The sequence below is a fragment of the Haliaeetus albicilla genome, chromosome Z, assembly GCF_947461875.1.
Source record: "Haliaeetus albicilla chromosome Z, bHalAlb1.1, whole genome shotgun sequence".
Taxonomy (NCBI): Eukaryota; Metazoa; Chordata; class Aves; order Accipitriformes; family Accipitridae; genus Haliaeetus; species Haliaeetus albicilla.
In genome coordinates this window covers 71,854,061-71,875,093 of record NC_091516.1, presented here as the reverse complement: position 1 = coordinate 71,875,093, position 21,033 = coordinate 71,854,061, and the positions used below count along the sequence as shown (strand labels likewise).

At 48.0% G+C, this 21,033-nt stretch overlaps 1 protein-coding gene across 6 annotated transcripts in view; it reads left to right on the top strand.

The window, feature by feature from the left end:
- Positions 1-563: 563 nt before the first annotated feature.
- The window catches only part of FRMPD1 (FERM and PDZ domain containing 1), a 46,238-nt gene continuing 25,768 nt past the window's right edge, over positions 564-21,033 (top strand). For 4 of the 6 annotated variants that reach the window (XM_069776298.1, XM_069776297.1, XM_069776296.1 and 1 more), the window contains exons 1-3: positions 564-653; positions 18,891-19,052; positions 20,311-20,415. In XM_069776298.1, the coding sequence (XP_069632399.1) occupies positions 20,315-20,415 (101 nt within the window). In that variant the 5' untranslated portion in view covers positions 564-653; positions 18,891-19,052; positions 20,311-20,314. The remainder of the gene's footprint in view (positions 654-18,890; positions 19,053-20,310; positions 20,416-21,033) is intronic. The other 2 variants (XM_069776294.1, XM_069776295.1) reach the window with 2 other exon arrangements.

Genomic DNA, 21,033 nt, shown 5'->3' with positions numbered 1-21,033 from the left:
CATGGTGGGTCCAAATGCGAGCTGTCTTTGGGGACATGCCGCTGGGATTGTGGTGGGTCCAAACTCGTTGGGGACATGCTGCCAGGACTGTGGTGGGTCCAAACGCGGGCTGTCTTTGGGAACATGCTGCCGGGACTGTGGTGGGTCCAAACTCTTTTGGGACATGCCGCCGGGATTGTGGTGGGTCCAAATGCAAGCTGTCTTTGGGGACATGCTGCTGGGATTGTGGTGGGTCCAAACTCTTTGGGGACATTCTGCCGGGATTGTGGTGGGTCCAAACTCTTTGGGGACATGCGGCCAGGATTGTGGTGGGTCCAAATTCTTTGGGGACATTCTGCTGGGATTGTGGTGGGTCCAAATGTGGGTTCTCTTTGGGGACAAGCTGCTGGGACTGTGGTGGGTCCAAACTCTTTAGGGACATGCCGCCCTCAGCGACGGAGCCTCGAAACAGTGGAGCACAGGAAGGCAGCCGTGAAAGCGGGCCGGGGGGGGTGGTGGTGTTCGCCCGGTTGGCGGGCGTGGCGTGGCTGGGCGTGGCGGGGGCGTGGCCGGGGAGCCGTGGCGCCACGCCCCACTGCCCCGGTCCCGCCTTCCCGGGCAGAGGCCGCACCTGCCGTAGCGCAGCCGGTTCAGCGCTCCGTTCCCGGCAGCAGGTAACGGGGGACTCTTTCTCGGCAGCGGCGGCGGGGTCGGGTGCGGATCCCTTCCCGTCCCAGGAATATCGGAGCTGCGGGATCACCCCCCCTCCGCCCCCACCCCGGTCCCGGGTGAAGGCGGCCGAGGCAGCCCACGAAGGGGCCACGGAATGGGTGGAGGCGGCCGTGGAGCTTGCTGCGGGAACGGACGGGCTCGGTCCGGTCCTCGGTCCGCGGTGCTGCGATCCCTGAGCCTTGTCCGGTGTTGCCGCCGCCGTTCCCCTGCGGTCGTACCCCCGGGGAGGGGGCCGTGGACGGGGCCGGGCTGGGTCCCGCTGCCGGTGGTACCGGTGGAGATGCGGAGCAGGGCTTGTTAGTCGAGACGGTCAAAACTGGCGGTTTTGGCCGAAAAGAGGTGTTGCAGTAAGTAGTACTGCTGGATTCGCTTGGCATCGACTGTTTCTCAAAAGCCGGGTGGAAAATTGCTTTGCCGCTGGAGTTTATAGCCAGCTCCAGGGATGTCTGCCCCAAACCGGGCTGTCATCAAAGAAGCGTTGGTGGACCGGCTTGGCTGGCGGTGGCCAGGCTGATACAGTGGGAGAGATTGTGCCACACCAACCCAGGGGTCTTGTAGAAAGCTGATGGCTCTGAGGTTTGGTCTAATGTCCTGCTGTTATCTTTTGCCCAGAAATGCCTGCCTCGCTGGGTGGCAGCTGTTTCTGCTATGTCTGTGTGAATGTAATGTTCATGACCTTGAATTTTGTGTGCCTCTCTTTTCATTTAGGTGACTTGTTTAGTGGTTTCTGGCCTAATCTTGCACCAAACGCTGTAAGCTAATTTTCTTTTTCATGAGAGGAAGATATACGTGCGGCCCCACCCCCCAAACAACAAACAAAAAAAACCCCAACACCTGTCTGTTGTGGAATTCACAGTCAATGATTTTGGCTTTTTAACTACAGTGGAAAAATATTGAGAGAAATTTCACCTGAGCTTGATGGGGCAGAAGTCAGAGTGGCTTTAACATGCAAGCATCAGGTGCGGCGCGCTGGAGAGCTGCTTCATCACCAGAGGCACTGGTCTTGCTGGGCAAAGGCAGGATCTAGGATCTCTGCAGGGCAGCTGGAGCACAGAGATCAGAACTCTGTGAAGGACAGCAGATAAGGTCAGGGCAGCAGCGTGTGTTCATCTGGTAGGCGTTACAGATTTGTGTTGCTGGTCAAAGTGACCGGATTTTCTCCATTTGTATGTGCTGACGACGGCTATCTAACCACTGAAAACACACCTTCCAGCTTCCGCCTGGGTAACCTGTTCTGGATGTGCATGCTGATCTCCATCGTACGTTTTAGCTAACACTCTGCAACAGCTTGTCTGTGGCTCCCTTGCTGAAGAGATTTTTACTACAGTAGTGGGAAGCTATCTGAAGTTTCCACTTCCTGGCAGATTTGGCTGAGACTTAGCCCACCAGTGAGATGTGGCTGAATGGTCTAAAGGGGCTATAAGACAAGAAACTTTAGAAAGCCCATTAGTCATGGGGGTCTTGTCCTGGAGGAGCAGTCCTCCTGGCGTAGAAGAACCTGCAGAATTGGAGATGGAAATTATAGTCATGTTAGACAGAAAGCCCTCAGAGAACCATTTCCTCCGCTTTATGTCTTTCTGTGGTGCTGTTCCCACACCCATATGGGGTTCTCTGAAGCAAGGCAGAGAGCAATGTTCAGGGGGCTATCTGTTGTGGTTTAACCCCAGCCAGCAACTAAGCACCATGCAGTTGCTGTCTCACTCCTCCCCACTCCCAGTGGGATGGGGAGGAGAATCAGGAAAAAAAAAAAGTGAAACTCGTGGGTTGAGATAAGAACAGTCTAATAACTAAAATAAAATATAATAACAACAACAACATTAATAATAAACTATAACAGTAATAATAATTGTAATGAAAATAATAACAGAGAGAAATTAGACCCAAGAAAAGACAAGTGATGCACAATGCAATTGCTCACCACCTGATCACTGATGCCCGAGCAGTGACCCACCCCTCTTGGCCAACTCCCCCCAGTTTATATACTGAGCGTGACGTTCTATGGTTTGGAAATATCCCTTTGGCTAGTTCAGGTCATCTGTCCTGGGTATGCTCGTTCCCAGCTTCTTGTACACCTGCTCGGTGGCAGGGCATGGGAAACTGAAAAATCTTTCCCTTAGGATAAGCACAACTTAGCAACAGCTTAAACATCAGTGTGTTATCAACATTGTTTTCACACTAAATCCAAAACACACTGTACCATCTACTAGGAAGAAAACTAACTCTATCCCAGCTGAAGCCAGGACACTATCATACAACCTGATAAAAGTCCAAGCTGGAGAAGAAAAAAAATTCTGGAAGTCTGCAAGGCAACATTTCATTCTCCCTGCATAAATTCCAGCTGATGTCAGCTAGAGAGGCATCTAACCCTTGCTCCATCCCCCCATTTGTGAATCAGTGTGTGCAGCTCTGGCAAGACTGATGAGTAAGCTCTGGGACCAAATTGGGTGGGAAGGCCAAAAGCGAGGGTGCACTGGAATGATTGCAAGGACGCAGCACAGCTCAAAGGAGGAGGCTGGCCCTCTGTCCAGCCCCATGATACTAAAGAGGTCACAGAGACAGTGATGTGGAGACAGGTCTCTCTCAGACAACAGTAGAGCGGTAGGAGGGCTCTGGACGGGCAGGGGGCTTGAAAGAAGCCAGTGAAGCCTTCCTGGAAATGGCAGGTGAAGTACTTTCCCACCAAAGCTTCTTGGTCATGTCCTGTACCAACTGCAACTGTTGTAGGAAAGAGTGGCTCAGCAGCAGAAATGGCAGCGTTTGAGTGCAGCTGGGCTTGTGGCCAAGTGTGGAACCTGCTGTGGTGGAGACTCCTTTGCTTCTTTAATTTAGCGCTTGGTAGCAGGCATATGGCACACATTTCCCAGTGTAGCGCTATCTAATTTATCCTGAGTTTCACTCTATAAGTTTTAGTAAATTACCCTTTAAATTCTTGCTAAGCAAGCTGCTAGCAAATAGAGCAGTGAGTTTAATGCTATTTAGTTATCTGGGTTGTAATGCTTGCAAAGAGCCTGGCATTTTTAAAGCTGAAGAGAAGCTCTTAGGCTTTTGTGAAATGGCTCTGCGTGCACCATGAAATTCCCAAATCAGTCTTTTTCAAGTGCATATATTTTCCCTTTCTTTATTCTTCCTTTCTTAGCATTTGCCAAAAGGCTATGCAGAAGTTGTTTCCCGGCATATAGTCTTAATGCTCAGTGAAATCTGAGGCACATGTAAAGATTGTCTTTATCAACAGGTATGGAGGAACCTGTTGCATTGTCTGCCCTGAACTTGTGTATGCTGTGGTGAGTTTTCTTCTGCATGAACAATCCCAGGAAGATATGGGAAATACTCCAGAGTGCTGAACTTTACAGGCATGTTTCTTTGTTCAAGGTCTGCACCAGGACACAGAGATCAGTGTCAATATGTGGAGTTCTGTGCAGAATGTTCTTTTTTTTTCCCGTTGTGCAAATTGCAGGTGGCATGAAAGTGTTGCTAATGGGGCGAGCTGCTTGATTTCATGGTATTTTGCATACAGGGGCTGGGGAAGAGGATCCAACTATACACTTAGAGGCAGTTCTTTTCATCACTGTGAAAAGAAGTTACTCTTGGAAAGCTAAGTTAGGAAATGAGAGGGGACCATTTCTTCTGTGCTGGCAGTTCTTGTCCAGAGAGATATAGCTGAAGGGATGAAAATCTTCGCACACTTCCAACAAGTCTATTTTTGGAAGTGAAAGCTATTCAGGAGTGGAAGTATTGATTTTTCTCCTTTCCACCTTGAACATTCTGTTTATCATTTTGTTCAGTTTATGTGTAATGGACCATACGCAAAGCTATTCTTACTTGTCCCCTTCTGCTCTAAATATATGAGCCAGGCAAGGATGTAGGGCCTTTGCTAAAATGATTTTTATTTGGCGCCTGAAGTCTTTGGATGCTATATCCAGAACCTCATATTTTAAAACTAATTCAGATATGAAGCCTGTTATGTCTGCAGGAAGCCAGAGCACAGTGAGACTTGCAAATGACTTCAGAAAGCAAGCTAGCAGCTGGCACTGCCTTGCAGATTAGCTGGGGAGAGCAGCAGTGAATGGCTAACTTGTGCTCATGGTCACTAATGGCTTCTGGCCACCAGTAGTATGTCTGGTCAAGCTAAAAGAGACAAAGGGACCATCTTCATGAGGATCTGGCAGCAGTAAGCATAATGTGGCAACACCAGTCACCCTGCTCCTCTGCTGTTTGTATCCGTTCTCAGGCAAACTACAGGAGGTACTCCTGGCTCCCTGGGTCTGGCCAGGTGTTACTTGGCTTTTGCTTAAAAATGCCACATGACAGATTCCTCTGGGCTTCTTGGAAGATGGCTGTGCTAGGTGATTGCTCTGCAGGTTGTAGCTCATTTGGGGCTTCAGGTTCATCCTTCAGCTGGCGAGCAGCCACGGGTCTCTTCCTCTGTTGTTCTGCTGCAACTGTTACCCCATCAGAAAGTAACACCCGAAATACACAAATTGTTTAGAGAGGAGACATTGCTTTATTCTGCTCAGGGTGCAAGGTGGAAGATTTTCACAAATTGAGCATGCCTGCTGAGGTTTTCAGTCCATACTTATACACTACAGTTAAAACACCATGCTCATCTAATACACATGTTCCACCTAACTATTGCATATTCATTATATTCATTATGTTGAGCAAGCATGACATGTTGTTCTCTCAAGCAATCATCCCAGTCTTCTATGCCTGCACATCTCTGGTGGTCTTTGGTGGTCGTTTGGGGAAGAATACCCCTACTCCTTTTGTCCTTTTATGGTCATGTGTCATCTGAGGACACCAGGGTCTTTGTTTCTCTTGCCAACCTGAAGGAGGATGTATGTCCTTAATTAGCAGATCTGTGACTCTTTAAGCATCCTCTGTATTGAGTAGAATCTTAAACTAGGTAAGCTTTACTTTGAGTACACATAATCTAAACAGTCCTTGAATAGCAAACCACACATACCACACTTCTCATGTTTTAGTTTTTTTTTTTCCTTTAACCTATCACTGCCTTCTTATTCGTTAATCGGTCTTTTGAAAGCTTGAGGCAACACAACAAGGCCCTAGCACAGGACTGGACGTGGAGCCACCTTGCCAGCAGTGCTGAGTCTGTGCCCTCACCAGTAAACTGTGTGTCCGGAGGTGGCACGGGGTCTCATGGCATTCATCTCCTCCATGGGTACCTCGACCTCAGACCGTGCCAGCGCAGGGAAACATCTGCTGCATGGCAGGTTCCCCTGTGAAAAGCACCAGAAAGCTGTGGCTGGAGCTCTGAGAAGCTTTGTCCCAAGTGACATGGACCTGTGAAGATACTGTGATCTTTCACAGCCAGAGTGCGTCCATGTAAAACCTGACCAGTGCTGTGGGAAAGAGGGAGGTCGGAGGACTCGGGTAGTCAGAATGTGCAAGTACAGGCTGTATCTCTGGGGGTGTCCCTGCTGTTCCTGGGAAGCATCATCTGTGTGCAGAAATTGCATCAGGCAGAGTTCAGCAGCACCACGGCCTGAAGCAGAATCTCTCCAGTCTTCCCTGGGTTGCCAAGTGCTCAAAATTCTCCTGCTGACTGTTTTTGACTTACAGCAGGTGGAAAGTTTCCTTTTTTTTTTTTTTTTTTTGTTTGTTTGTTTTTTGTTTGTTTATTTGTTTTTGTTTTTTTTTGGTTTCCTGGCAGCAACTGTTTGTCGGTGAAGACCTGGGTTTCCAGTAACATTTAAAAGCAACAGTGCTTTTTTAAAAATTTTTTCTGGGGGAAGCTGGTAGTGGTGGTAATTCTTTTCCTGACATTACAAACAAGTGCTGAGTGTCAAAGGTTTTTCCATTTTGGGTGAGAAGGAAACAATGCTATGACCTGGCAGCACTTTGTGGGAACTGCTGCTTGGGCACATGATGTTTCTGACATGGATTGCACCTCCTGAAACGCTTCATGGCTTTCTTTCCACATGATGTGCTATTTTCCTCCTTTAAGACTGGAGGATATAGTGCATCGTGGGAGGAGTCCAGCCAAGGACTGTGGCTTCTTAAGTAGCTTGCAGGGGACATCAGAAATGACAGTCCCTCAGACTGCTGCAGTCTGTCCAGTTACACAGCATGGGTACATTTTCCTGGGGTCAGAAGCTGCCCTGGCTCTGAGGGTGGGCTGATGAGTGGGCATAGTGGGGGCTGTCACTTCGTTGTTCAAGCTGTGATGAGCCACTCAAGTGCAAAGTACTTTCATTCTGTAGAAACAAAAGCCTAAAACCCAAGATGCACTGATGGCTCGATGAAAAACTAGTTAAGTCAGATTGGTGTGCTTGCCTAAGGTAGTTGGTGACAACATCTGACAAGCCAGAACTTGCTCATCTGCTCACTGAAATCACGCCAATCCAAAGTGGTGACTGCTTGCTTGGAGGGCTGGAGAAGGCTTGTGCACAGTGGTCCTGTAATCGGATGGTGCTGGACTTGCCTGGTCTTGCTTAGCACACAAGGTCGTATGTTTCTAGCACAGCACAGGTTCTCTTTCTGGCTGCCAATGGCAGTAGATGAATCAGAGAATGCACACAAGAGTCTTGGGTTGTGGTGGTGTGCTGACAAGCCTGGAGGGTACGTGGCCCATACTTCTGCACAGCGCTAGGTCATAAGCTTGCCGACCCACTGGCTTGTGCTGTAGGGCTCCTTCCCTTTTTAATCAAGTCAAAACTGCTCATTTTCTGGGTCCTAGCTCAGCTTCTTCAACATGGAGAGGCCAAGCTGAAGAGGTCAGGACCTTCACCTGGTCAGAGGGACATCGGCTCAGCTGTGCAGTCCTTGTTAAGAAAGCAGGCCATCCTGTGGTACCAAAGCAGTTATAAGGAGAGGTGATCAGACAAGCAGCTGACATAGGGATATGGAGGATAACAGACCTCAATCCTATTAGTGAAAGCTGGCAATATTGAGTGGTGCTTGAGGGTGTTTTCCTTGTGAGGAGAAGCAGTGCTGCTGTAATGCGTGAGGGGACTGACATCATGACACACGAGGATGTTTGTAGCTATGGGGAGGATCCTGCTCTGGACCCTCCTCCTTGGGCAGCAGGATGAGGCCTAGATGCGTCCATGACTCTCACATGGCAGAAACTTTTGTGTGGACAATTTGGGCTGGCCTTTGATCTGGGCAAGCCCCATGGGAATGCAGCTTGTCTCCGCAAAAGCTAGGGAAACATCACAGATTTGCTCATTTGCTTATATTGTGTTGACTTATGAGACAGGATGACCATAGTGATTTTTTTTTTCCTTTTTTTTCCCCTCTTTTTGCAAGGGTTGTGTTATTTAACTGTGTGGTTGTGGAAACTGTAACAGAAGCAGCTCAATCACAGCCAAATAATGACAGCAGCATGGCCCACCCCAGCCCACGTATTCATGTTCCTTTTTCCTTAGCTGTTCACCTGCCTTGCTGCAGGGGCTGGAGATGGGAGCCATGACAGGGGCCTGTAACAATCCTCAATTTCTATAAAAAAAATCCTTGGTTGTTGGAAGAGAAAGGAGGCCCGCTCTGACAGTGTCTGCTGTGTTTGCATGGAGATGAGCCTGGGCAGAGTCCTGAGGGATGTTGAAGCTGGGAGGTAATGGGTGAATGCTGGCTGCTGGGCTGTACTTGTGGATGTGGGCTCTGCCTCCATGACCACATGCCATCCAGCTGCTCCTGCTTCTGGGCAGAGCTCAAATCATGAGTACTGGGCAGTCTCAGTAGCATTTCAGGGTTGGTGTCTTGGGTAAAATGTCTCCTCAGAAGAGGGGTGCCCTTGTGGGCCAGGTGCTACACAGGCAGAAACATTCTTGGAGGGGTTTTTGGTATCGTCTTCCCAGTTGGGGTTTGCTTGCATTCTGGTGGGAGTCCAGGTTGCCATGGAAGCTTGAATTCTGTTCCTCTGGCCCAGCTGTTTCCCCTGACCATATCTCAGAGAACATCTTTAGAAGCTACTATGTGGAAAATCTGTAAATTACTGTTCTGTCCCAGTGTCTTGCCAGGGCTGGCTGACCTTCAAAAGCTTTCGTGCAGACATGCCCAGTCCTGCCAAAAGTGTCTTCTGATGCAGCCCAGGCTCACAATGAGCTATGTTCATCAAGAATGAGCTCAGTTTTCTGCTGCCTGCCTAGGAAGCAAAGAACGTGCTTACTCTGTGGTGGTACTTGGACAAGAGCAGCAGCTGCAGGAGCAGACATTGCCAGTTATATCAATAGCTTCCTACCCTGTAGTTGACCCATTACATGACCAAGATCCCCCTGGCTGGTCAGCAGAGATGCGCGTTTGGCTGTGTGAGAACCTGCCTGTTCTCCTGAACCTGCATCTGCCTGATCCAAGCAACTTCACACCCAATTCTGCTGTTGAGGGTGAAGACTCCTTCCTTGGTTGAGGGACCACAGACTGTGTCTCTCATCCCACAGGAGCCCAGGCTTTCTCCACAGTCAGGGGTGTTTATTGGCTGGGGAGGACTTCAACAAGAACCTGGGCTGAAGCTTTCTTTTGCTGTCCCTGTGATCTCTGGAAGCAGGTGGAAAAAAAATAATGTGGCTTTCTGACAGCAGAGAGGCTGAGCATGAGCTGAAGGGCTTCTTCGTGCTGTTCTCCAAACTAAGGAGACAGGCCATGTGGCAAAATAGAACACCTTGCTGCTGCAGTTCCTGCTTTTCAGAGTTTGTGAGGGCAATATACGGTAGATAACTGGTCTCCAGGGAAGACCATACCTGATGAGTTGGGGTAGCCCAGGCAGGGACCAGCCTTGCTTTGTCTCTGAACTGCACAGGGTAAGGATTTTTACCACCAGCTACACGGGAAGTAAAAATCATAGAATCATAGAAGGGTTTGGGTTGGAAGGGACCTTAAAGATCATCTAGTTCCAAACCCCCTGCCATGGGCAGGGACACCTTCCAATAGATCAGGTTGCTCAAAATCCCATCTAACCTGGCCTGAATGTTTCCAGGGATGGGGCATCCACAACCTCTCTGGGCAACCTGTTCCAGTGTTTCACGACCCTCACTGTAAAAAAATGTCTTCCTTATAACTAGTCTGAATCTACTCTCTTCTAGTTTAAAACCATTACCCCTTCTCCTTTTGCTACAGGCCCTACTAAAAACTCTGTCCCCACCCTTTAAATTCTGAAAAGCTGCAATAAGGTCTCACTGGAGCCTTCCCTTCTCCAGGCTGAACAACCCCAACTCTCTCAGCTTTCCTCACAGGAGAGGTGCTCCATCCCTCTGATCATTTTGGTGGCCCTCCTCTGGACCCACTCCAACAGGTCCCTGTCTTTCTTGTACTGAGGACTCCAGAGCTGGATGCAGTACTCCAGGTGGGGTCTCACCAGAGTGGAGTAGAGGGGCACAATCACCTCCCTCAACCCGCTTGTCACACTTCTTTTGATGCAGCCAAGGATACGGTTGGCTTTCAATCCCTTCATCCCCAAGCCTGTATTGATACAGGGCGTTGCCCTGACCTGTGTGCAGGACCTTGCACTTGGCCTTGTTGAACCTCAAGAGGTTCATATGGGCTCACTTCTCAAGCTTGTCCAGGTCCCTCTGAATGGCATCCCATCCCTCAGGCACGTCAACCGCACCACTCAGCTTGGTGTTGTCTGCCAACTTGATGAGGATACACTCAATCCCACTGTCTATGTTATTGATGAAGATATTAAATGATACTTGTCCAAGTGTAGACCCTGAGGGACACCACTCATCACTGATCTCCATCTGGACACACAACCATCCAGCCAATTCCTTACCCATTGAGTAGTCCACCTATTAAATCCATCTCTCTCCAGTTTAGAAAGAAGGATGTTGTGGGGGACCGTGTGAATGGCCTTACAGAAGTCCAGATAGATGACATCAGTAGCTCTTCCTTCATCCACTGATGTAGTTGCTTCATCGTAGAAGGTCACTAGGTAGGTCAGGCAAGAATTGCCCTTGGTGAAGCCAGGCCAGCTGTCTTGAATCACCTCCCTGTCCTTCATGTGCCTTAACATAGCATCTAGGAGGATCTGTTCCATGGTCTTCCCAGGCAGAGAGGTGAGGCTGACAGGCTTGTCGTTCCCAGGGTCCTTCTTTCCAGCCTTTTTAAAAATGGGTGCAATGTTTCCCTTTTTCCAGTCACTGGGGACTTCACCTGACTACCATCACTTCAAATATCACGGAGAGTGGCTTGGTAACTACATCAGCCAATTTCCTCAGGACTCTGGGATGCATCTCATCAGGTCCCATAGACTTACGTATGTTCAGGTTCCTCAGGTGGTCTTGAACCTGCTTACAGTGCTCCCCCAGTCCCTGCCTTGAGGTCCATCCACTTGAGAGGTGTGGGAGGAGAGATTGCCAGTGAAAACTGAGGCAAAAAAATTTGAGTACCTCAGCCTTCTCCTCATCCGTTGTTATCAGTTTGCCAGTCATGTTCATCGGGGTGGTACACTTTCTTTGACCTTCCTTTTCTGGCTGACATACCTATAGAAGCCCTTATTATTCTTTACGTCCCTTGCCAAGTTCAGCTCCAGCTGCACCTTGGCCTTCCCTACACAATCAGGCAACACCCCTGTGCTCTTTCCAGTATACCTGTCCCTGTTTCCACTGCCTGTGCATTTCCTTCTTGCCCTTTAGTTTGACCAGGAGGTGTAGATGCACCATCGTCCACGTTATCAGTTGACTGACCTTCCAAATCCAGACCCTCGTACCTGTTGTATAAAGGCATCTGGGAAGGCAAGGTAGGCAAGGAGGGGGTTCACCTGCCACCCTGAGCACAGACTTGCCTCCATTCACTCCTTTCCTTTTACTGCCTTCTCCCTAGTGGTGGGAGGATACAGGATGGCTTTCATCTTGTGTTTTTTCTGGTGGATGTTTCTGTCTCAGGGAGCAGAGCATGGTTCCACCAGCACCTTCAGCCTTTTTGGCAAGAATAGCTACAGTCTGGATACTGGCAGGACTGTGGACTTGTCTATATTCCTCTACTCTGCTATGAAAAGGTAAAGGGGAAGCAAGACATGACAAAATGCACAGCCCGGTCATGTATTTTTCACAGCTTGTTCTCGAAGGTGGCTTTCACAGCTGTAGTGTGCAGCATCCTCATAGCACTGCATGCATGGCACAGATACCTCTGCTTTTTCTCCAGGGGAACTGCTGAAGTTCAACATCACTGTGATTACTTTGAAGCCCAAGAGCTCTGGTCTGGAACTAACCATCTGTCAAAGGACAAGAGGAAAGATAAGACACTGAGGCTGCATTAACAGCAATGAATGATGTCAGGACCAGCAATCTTGCTGCTTTTGGGAGGCTCATCAGCCCCAGGGGGAGGCTCCTTCCAAAGGAGCATTTGGAAGAGGACAAGAGGCCATTTTTGGAGATGGGAGCCCCTCCTGAGGAACAGCAGACTGCTTTTTAAAGATCTAACAGAGTGCGCAGGTTTTGACCTTGCGTTGAAAGAGAGATTTGGTTTCGATGAAAAGCAGAGGGGACTAGCACAAAGCACTGTATTTACACTTTGGGCCATGGCACTCACTGCCATTGAATCTTACTGCCTGTATTTTCAACACCATGGATTTTGACTGAGCCCTAAGGCTTTTGTAGTTAAGGGAAACAGATGTTTAGAACTTGTAGACACATCTGCAGAAGGAATGGTCTCCCCCACAGCTGCTGCGGAGGTTGCTGCTAGTGTTGAGATCCCTGGCATGTTAGGGTGGCCAGAGAAAGGGTTTGTGATCAGACAACCTTGTTGCATGTGGTGAGGCTTCCTCTGAGGGCTGCGTAGGATTAGCTGGAGCTTAGAGGCTGGACCTGGCAGCTCTCCTGATTATTTCTGCTGTAAGCATTATTGCAGGGTGGCTGGAAGGCTTACTTGAAGATGGGAGGTGGAAGAAGCCTTAAAGGCCCTTTACTCCCTTAGTAACTTCACATGTGAGGCTGGAGTACTTCATTAATCTTTGTGTATGTCGTGGTTTAACCCCAGCCAGCAACTAAGCACCACGCAGCCGCTCACTCACTCCCCCCCATCCAGTGGGATGGGGGAGAAAATCAGGAAAAGAAGTAAAACTCCTGGGTTGAGATAAGAACGATTTAATAGAACAGAAAAGAAGAGACTAATAATGATAATGATAACACTAGTAAAATGACAACAGTAGTAATAAAAGGATTGAAATGTACAAATGATGCGCAGGGCAATTGCTCACCACCCGCCGACCGACACCCAGCCAGTCCCCGAGCGGCGGAAAAAAACCCTGCCCCCCCCTTCCCAGTTCCTAAACTAGATGGGACGTCACATGGTATGGAATACACTGTTGGCCAGTTTGGGTCAGGTGCCCTGGCTGGGCATGAGAAGCTGAAAAATCCTTGACTATAGTCTAAACACTACTGAGCAACAACTGAAAACATCAGTGTTATCAACATTCTTCACATACTGAACTCAAAACATTGCACTGTACCAGCTACTAGGAAGACAGTTAACTACATCCCAGCTGAAACCAGGACAGTGTAGCTACACAGGCTCCTGATACATGATCCCTAAACCCCACAGAGAGCAAGTTACAGTAATTGGGTACCTGCTGCCAAGGCTGGCTTCATCTTCCACTGGCATCATCATCAGCGCTGGCAGCAACAGTGGTAAGGCAAATGTTGATCATTTGCTTTTCAGGTAGAAAACTGTATTTTGTAAAGAAGAAAATGTAATTGTTCTGCATCTGCTATAAATACATGTATTCTCACAGTAGTATTTGTGTCATAGCTGCTGATTCCCAGTATTTAGAACAAATCAGGCCCCAAACTTCAGGAAATTTAAAGCAAACAAAAAAACTTGAATTACTCTCCATTTGCCTTGTGGGGATGTACCTGGGATCACGTATCAAGGGTGATCAAGGGTGTTTTTGTTGTCAGATTCTTCACTCTCATGGTAAAAATCAAACCGAATCTGAAACTTCCAGCCAGCAGTATAACTCTAGAGCAGGGGCTCTGGGAACATCAGTATGAGGGTGGCTGGGCTGTAATGAGTTGTCAGGGCTGACGGAGTGCTGCAGAAAGATCTTGTACGTGCACCCTCTGTGTTGCCAGCAGCTGGGTGTGCTGTGCTGCCCTGCCAAGTCCAGCAAGCCACTAATGTCCACAGGAAGTTTTGGGAGCTTTGCAGGGAGGTGCAGGTGCAAGGGAGCCCTTAAAAGCAGAAGAAAGGAATTTTCCTCGGCTGGCTTTACCACCTCTGACAATGCCTATGGGAGAAGGCAGAAGACAGGTCATCTTTTTCACTGTGTCCCAGGTCTCAGAGCTCAGCACAGACAGCTGGAGTCAGACCTGCCCATGATGTCCTCCCATCTGCTTCCCTGCAGGCTGCCTGTTGTTCTGGTCGTCTCAGGTGGCCTGCCTGATGTCTCTAGCAGAATCAAAAAGCTGTATAAGAAAAGCCACCATGCTGAATATCCTGAAGAGAGCCAGAGGTCATTTAACCTAGGTTATCCTTGTTCTCTCTGCTGGTTATTATGAGGAAGTCTGGATTTTGGACTGGTGCTGTCTCAGCAATGTGTGCTGGTGCAAGGTGCTGATGGGGGGGAAAGAATTGCAGGAGCAGAACAAAGACTGTGTCCCCACAAACCATTATACTCTTCTTAGCCTTACAGGGCTGCTTGCCATGTACACAGGGGTCCGTGTGTTGAAGGCTTGCTGTGTGGGCAATGAGCAAGTGAATCACAAGCAGCAGACCTCTGTTCACCTAGAGGAGCACTGATGTGCCACAGCTCTTTGTCGGTACCCGTTATTGTACTGTGCTTTGGGGGCTGGAGGGGGACGGGGCACATTGTACACTATTTGGATTTTTATTATTGCCTTTCTTGAGATTGCACTCTACTGACAGGCATCCATTACAAGAAATACTTGGAAAGATGCTCCCAAATGAGTGAAGATATGGGTGGACAATATCCAGAGCTGTTTTATGGCAGCTTATTGCAACTATTTCTCTTCATGCGGTCCTCTGCCATCAGTGAGTGGAGGAGATCTGCTGATTCTGACTGCTGCTCCTGCTGCTACATTTTGATGGTAGTGAACACTTTAAAACAAAGATGTAATTTCAAAAACACCAGTAAAACTTTTGTCCATCGGAAAATTTCAGTTTGATGAACTAATGCTTTCCATGTAATGACATGAGAAAAATTGAAGTATTCTCCTTGAAAGTTGGTTTGTTTTTTTTTTTTCTTGACAGTCAAATCTGGGCTAGCTGGCTGAATACTCCTCCATCTGGTGCTGCCTGCCTGATTGCGCATTCAGCACCCATTTCTTCACAGCTTCCTCTCCTTGTACAGCAGGCTGCCACCAACTTTCTGCTCCACTTTGAGCAGATGAGAACTGGGTGATATGAGATCAGATCTATGTTGTCCTTGTTTGCAGCAGGGGTGGAATATATGAAGCTGCTGTGCCACTGCAGTGGCTGAAAGGGAGGCTGTAGAAAAAAAGGCTAGTGGGGAAGCAGTATTCTCACTGCTGTGGCAGAAGTGGATGACATACAGTGAAGGCTGGCAGTTCTCCTTGTGTCCTCTGTTCCTCCATGCAGATGACAATGCACTTCCCGACACTGCTGTCTGCTGTACCGCCCTGTGGCTGCATGCTCTGAGGTTTGCTAAGGCCCTGATCTTCAAGTCGGTGTTGTTCCCTGAAGACCCAGAATCACCCACACAGGTTTCCTCTGAGGCACCAGGCAATGGCTGTCTGGATGGGTCAGTTAGCCATGCAAATACGTGGCAAGTCTTAATTTCCTCTGACAGAGTTTAAGGATCTTTGTGTATTAGGATCCTAGCCCACTCAAGCCGCTTAGTGACGTGCTCAAGGGCTTGGCTCAAAAATAGTTGCAGAAGGGCAAGTGGAAGAAGGACTCAGGTCAGAGCTTTTGTAGGACATCTTTCAAGTAAGGAGGAGGTGCCAACTGCACACGCATGATGGGTCTGTGCAAAAGGCTGGGTAATCCTGTCCCACTCAGCACATGTGCAGGTGCCTGTGTACCCTGGGGACACCACGAGAAAGAAGGCTGCTACCTTGTGTTTTGCACTATTGTTCTCACCAACAAGGAGGGGCTGGTAGGGAATGTGAAGCTCAAGGGCAGCCTTGGCTGCAGCGACCATGAAATGGTGGAGTTCAAGATCCTTAGGGCAGCAAGGAGGATGCATGGCAAGCTCGCTACCCTGGACTTCAGGAGAACAGACTTTAGCCTCTTCAGGGATCTGGTTGGTAGAGGACCATGGGATAAAGCCCTGGAGGAAAGAGAGGCACAAGAGAGCTGGTTAATATTCAAGAATGGAAGGAAACAGGAGACCTGGTTACCTGGGACATGGAGAAGGCTGAGGTGCTCAATGACTTTTTTGCCTCAGTCTTCACCTGCAGGTGCTCCAGCCCTACCGCCCAAGTTGTAGAAAGCAAAGGCAGGGACTGGGAGAATGAAGAACCACCCGCAGTAGGAGAAGATCAGGTTCGAGACCATCTGAAGGTGCACAAGTCCATGGGACCTGATGAGATGCATCCGTGGGTCCTGAGGCAACTGGTGGATGAAGTGGCTGAGCCACTATCCATCATATTTGAGAAGTCGTGGCAGTCCAGTGAAAGTTCCACTGACTGGAAAAGGAGAAATGTAAACACTATTTTTAAAATGGGAAAAAAAGGAAGACCTGGGGAACTACAGGCCAGTCAGTCTCACCTCTGTGCCTGGCAAGATCATGGAGCATATCCTGCTGGAAACTATGCTAAGGCACATGGAAAACAAGGAGGTGATTAGTGACAGCCATCATGGCTTCACTAGGAGCAAATTGTGCTTGACAAATTTGGTGGCCTTCTACAATGGGGTTCCAGCGTTGGTGGATAAGGGAAGAACAATGGACGTCATCTACCTGGACTTGTGCAAAGCATTTGACACTGTCCACATGACATCCTTGTCTCTAAATTGGAGAGACATGGATTTGACAGGTGGACCACTCAATGGAAGAGGGATTGACTGGATGGTTGTACTCAAAGAGTTGAGGTCAACAGCTCAATGTCCGAATGTAGACCAGCGACAAGTGGCATTCCTCAGGGATCACTGTTGGGACCGGTGCTGTTTAACATCTTTGTCGGTGGCATGGACAGTGGGACTGAGTGCACCCTCAGCAAGTTTGCCAACGACACCAAGCCATGCGGTGCGGTCGACACACTGGAGGGAAGGGATGCCATCCAGAGGGACCCTGACAGGCTTGAGACATGGGCCTGTGCAAACCTCATGAAGTTCAACAAGGCCAAGTGCAAGGTTCTGCACCTGGGTCAGGGCAATCCCAAGCACAAATACAGTCTGGGCAATGAGTGGATTGAGAGCAGCCCTGAGGAGAAGGACTTGGGGGGTATTAGTGGATGAAAACCTGAGTATGACATGGCAATGTATGCTCGCAGCCAAGAAAGCCAATTGCATCCTTGGCTGCATCAAAAGAAGTGTGACAAGCGGGTTGAGGGAGGTGATTGTGCCCCTCTACTCCACTCTGGTGAGACCCCACCTGGAGTACTGCATCCAGCTCTGGAGTCCTCAGTACAAGAAAGACAGGGACCTGTTGGAGTGGGTCCAGAGGAGGGCCACCAAAATGATCAGAGGGATGGAGCACCTCTCCTGTGAGGAAAGCTGAGAGAGTTGGGGTTGTTCAGCCTGGAGAAGGGAAGGCTCCAGTGAGACCTTATTGCAGCTTTTCAGAATTTAAAGGGGGCTTATAAGAAAGATGGGGACAGAGTTTTTAGTAGGACCTGTAGCGATACGACAAGAGGTAATGGTTTTAAACTAGAAGAGAGTAGATTCAGACTAGATATAAGGAAGGCATTTTTTTACAGTGAGGGTCGTGAAACACTGGAACAGGTTGCCCAGAGAGGTTGTGGATGCCCCATCCCTGGAAACATTCAAGGCTAGATTGGTTGGGGCTCTGAGCAACCTGATCTATTGGAAGGTGTCCCTGCCCATGGCAGGGGGTTTGGAACTAGATGGTCTTTAGAGTTCCCTTCCAACCCAAGCCCTTCTATGATTTTATGGAAATATCTGTCAGACCTGCCTCTTCTAAGACACCTATTGTTTGGCTCAAACACTCTGGTTTACTGAAAAGACAATGTGTTTTTTTTTTCTCTTTTAGTATTCCATATGTTTTATTTAATCATTTATGTTTGTTTTTCAAGATTCTCCTCCTTGTCCTGCAGGTTAAGAGACTTTCTCCAGAAATTCTGTTCTGTGAAGCACAGCAGAAGCACAGGAAGGAAAGGCTTCCTTTCTGCAAAGTAAAAGATATGGGGCAGGGGTAGAGGGTGGAGCTGCACATGGAGGTAATGAGAAATCACCAGAGAACAATTGATCTCAGTGCAGCAGTAGCTGAAGCAGGTGACTTCTAGACATCCAAACAGAGAGCCTCTTGGGAGGAAGGACCAGCTGCAAGCAGGACTTTCCCTGTGGTTCAGAGGGGAATGCTAGAACATTTGGAGGGATGTAGGAAAGCCAAAGCACTTTATGCTACTGAGAAGAGAGATAAAGTCAGAAGATGGATGCAGCCACACTGTTGCATGAGTGTTACAGTGTCTATGGAGCTGACTGTCAGAAGCAGTGAAATACTGAGGCTGAAAAGGAACACATTAAGCATAGACAATGACTGCTCAGGCTTCGGTTTGACATGTCCTATGTGTGTCTTTCAGGCTGCAGAGCTGCTATGCTTCTACTTGTTCTGTGGGTACCTCCCAGTCACCCTCTGGAAAGGTAGCGGGTTTCTCATCCTACAAGCTCTAGTTGCCTTCAGAAAACACCACTTGATTGCAAGGGTACTCATTTTCTGTTCAGAGATGCTGCTCAGAGGCAGACACAGAAGCAGTGTGCCTGCAGGAGCAGTTCTGAATTGTGTTGCATAAGAAAGAGCAGCCAAGAGGATGCTCAGTGAAAGAACTCCTGAAGAGTCGAATTTTATGGCCCTCTTGTTCGTCCATTGCTACACAGGCAGGTAGTGAAAAAGGCCAGAATGGCTTCCTGGGAGGGAAAGACACATCAGCAAATGTTGGTCCTGTCCTCTCATCCTTGTTAGAAAAGATGAGTTTGGGGGAGTGTTGTGAGTTCGGAGGGCGCTGAGGGGAAGAGGTCCAGTTTGTGTTGAGACAAAATGCTTTGTGCCTCATTTCTGTCAGCTTCCAACCATCTCTTTTATATCTTGTTATTCTGAAGTTAACTGACTGATATTTCTGCTACAGCAGAGCTCCTACTATGGACCAGCAGCCTGCTGTCCTGTGCACTGTCCCAGCGTAACAGACAATGTCCCTGAGGTGCAGAACTTACTGTCTGAGCAGAGGACACAAGAGAGGAGCTTGGGACATAGAAATCTTGCAAGCTGACCAGAAGACACAGTGTGAAAGGTGGATATAATAATTCTGTTTCCTTGCTGAAATACAACTGAAAAACAAAGAGTTGATATTCTTCATGACTTCTTGTAGATGCAGACATATTTTCTGTTTCATTTTGTGTTTGGTTCACTTGCACCCCACCATTCTTTCCAGTGTTTCAATGAGTAATGAAAATGGTATGTGGCTACAGGCTTTCTGTATCTTGGAAGGTACAATGTTAAAGTGGCAAATTATCTGGTTTGATAGAGGAATTGTGAACTAGCAGGTTCAGTTTGGGATCTGGAAGCTGACCTAGACTTTGCATCTTCAAAAGAAGGAACGTTTTTAGGTGCAATTAAAGTCACAATGAATTAACCAGGTCTGAGCCAAACCCTTCTAACACTGCAGTTCTTCAGCTCTGTAGGACTAAAAACATCCTATCAACAGCAGAGGGTAAACACAGAGCAGGTTGGGTGAGTGACCATTTTTGAATTGTTGAACTAGAGCTTTTAAATGGAAGATCCAGGATGAGCCACTCACTTTACTGATTTCTGGAACCACATATGTTTGTAGAGCTCCAGGACTAGTAGACATCAGTACACTGGAACAGTTTTATCAGAGACAAATTTGAGCTTATGACCTTGGTTTAGAGACTGCTTCTGCTAGTGCAAACAACAGTGTGCTGCAGCTTGCACTGGCCACAAGTTTCTTCCTTCATTACTGCTCTCTGTAGAATTAATGTGGTTGCATTAATCCGAGAGGAAATCTGTCACAGGGAGGGAATACACCAGCTCTCTGCCTGAGGCTGAAGTTTGTGTACTTGTCCCTGAAATGATGGTCAATGGAAGAATTGTGTCTAGTTTGGATCAATGTACAGGCGGGTGTTACCAAACTTACCATTCAGAGATCCCAGACTAAAATAGAGAAGAGCTTTGCTATGACTAGGTATGGCAACTTTCTCTTGTTGAGAAAAGAGATCACTGGATCCAGAAACCTTGAAAAAGGAATTCAGAGGTTACTGGGTTATTCTCTGTCATGAGAAGTTAATGCAGTATGACCACCAACATGGACTAACCAAAAGCACCAGGCAGGGGAGACTGGATGGGCAGGAAGAATCATAGTAAGCATTACAGATGTTAACATCCTCTGTTAAAGCACATAGTCTTCCCAAGGTGCCAATGAATCACTTCATTACAAAAGAGTTGTGAATTGGTGTTGGTAACTCTGAACAGTGTCTAGGTTTCCCCAATCTTTTATCATTCTGTTTTCCTGTGATTTCTGTCACTTTCAGGTAAATGGAAGATTTGGAGACTAACTTAATCCAAACACGCAAAGCATGTAGAATAGAGCAAATGGTAGCAAAATGGCTTCATCGCTCTCGGGATGGTGCATCCAGGTAAACATGTTTTTTGTGAAAGGAATATCTGTTCATCACCTTTGATTAGAGACAGCAGAAGCTTGTTTGCAACAAACAGAGGGCAACAAACAGAGGCAGTCACAGGTTGCAGATCTTACTCATTGTTTCAGTTGTTCTTAGGAAATTTGCATACAGTGGTCCCTAGAAAAAACTGTTTTTAAGCACCCCCCTTTGTTTCCAGGGACCAATGTTCCTCCTTTCACACATTCTGGTTTTGTGAGCCACATATGCAGAAATACAATACTGCTCAATGTGAAATGTGCTTTTCTTGAAGATGGGGTTGTACTTCTCTTTGTGTCTTGCTATTTGCCCATCTTTTTAGTGCAAGACTGGGTTGCATTTACAAGGGATCCTGGCCCACAGCTGTTTTACTTTCCTAAGGTCTGTGAATCAAAATTAAGCTGGATTGGATCCTGGCTGAAGCAGAGAGCTGTAAATTCTCTCACAGCCTTGCTTGATAAAGGTGTTGCTGTGACCTGTGGAGGTCAGGGCTTGCTGCGGGGCACACCTGGAGTTCTCTCCCCGTGTGACTGCTGGGCTGGGGTGGCTGAAAGAGTTGTGGTTACAACCAGCTGGTGCCACTGGTCTGATATCTTC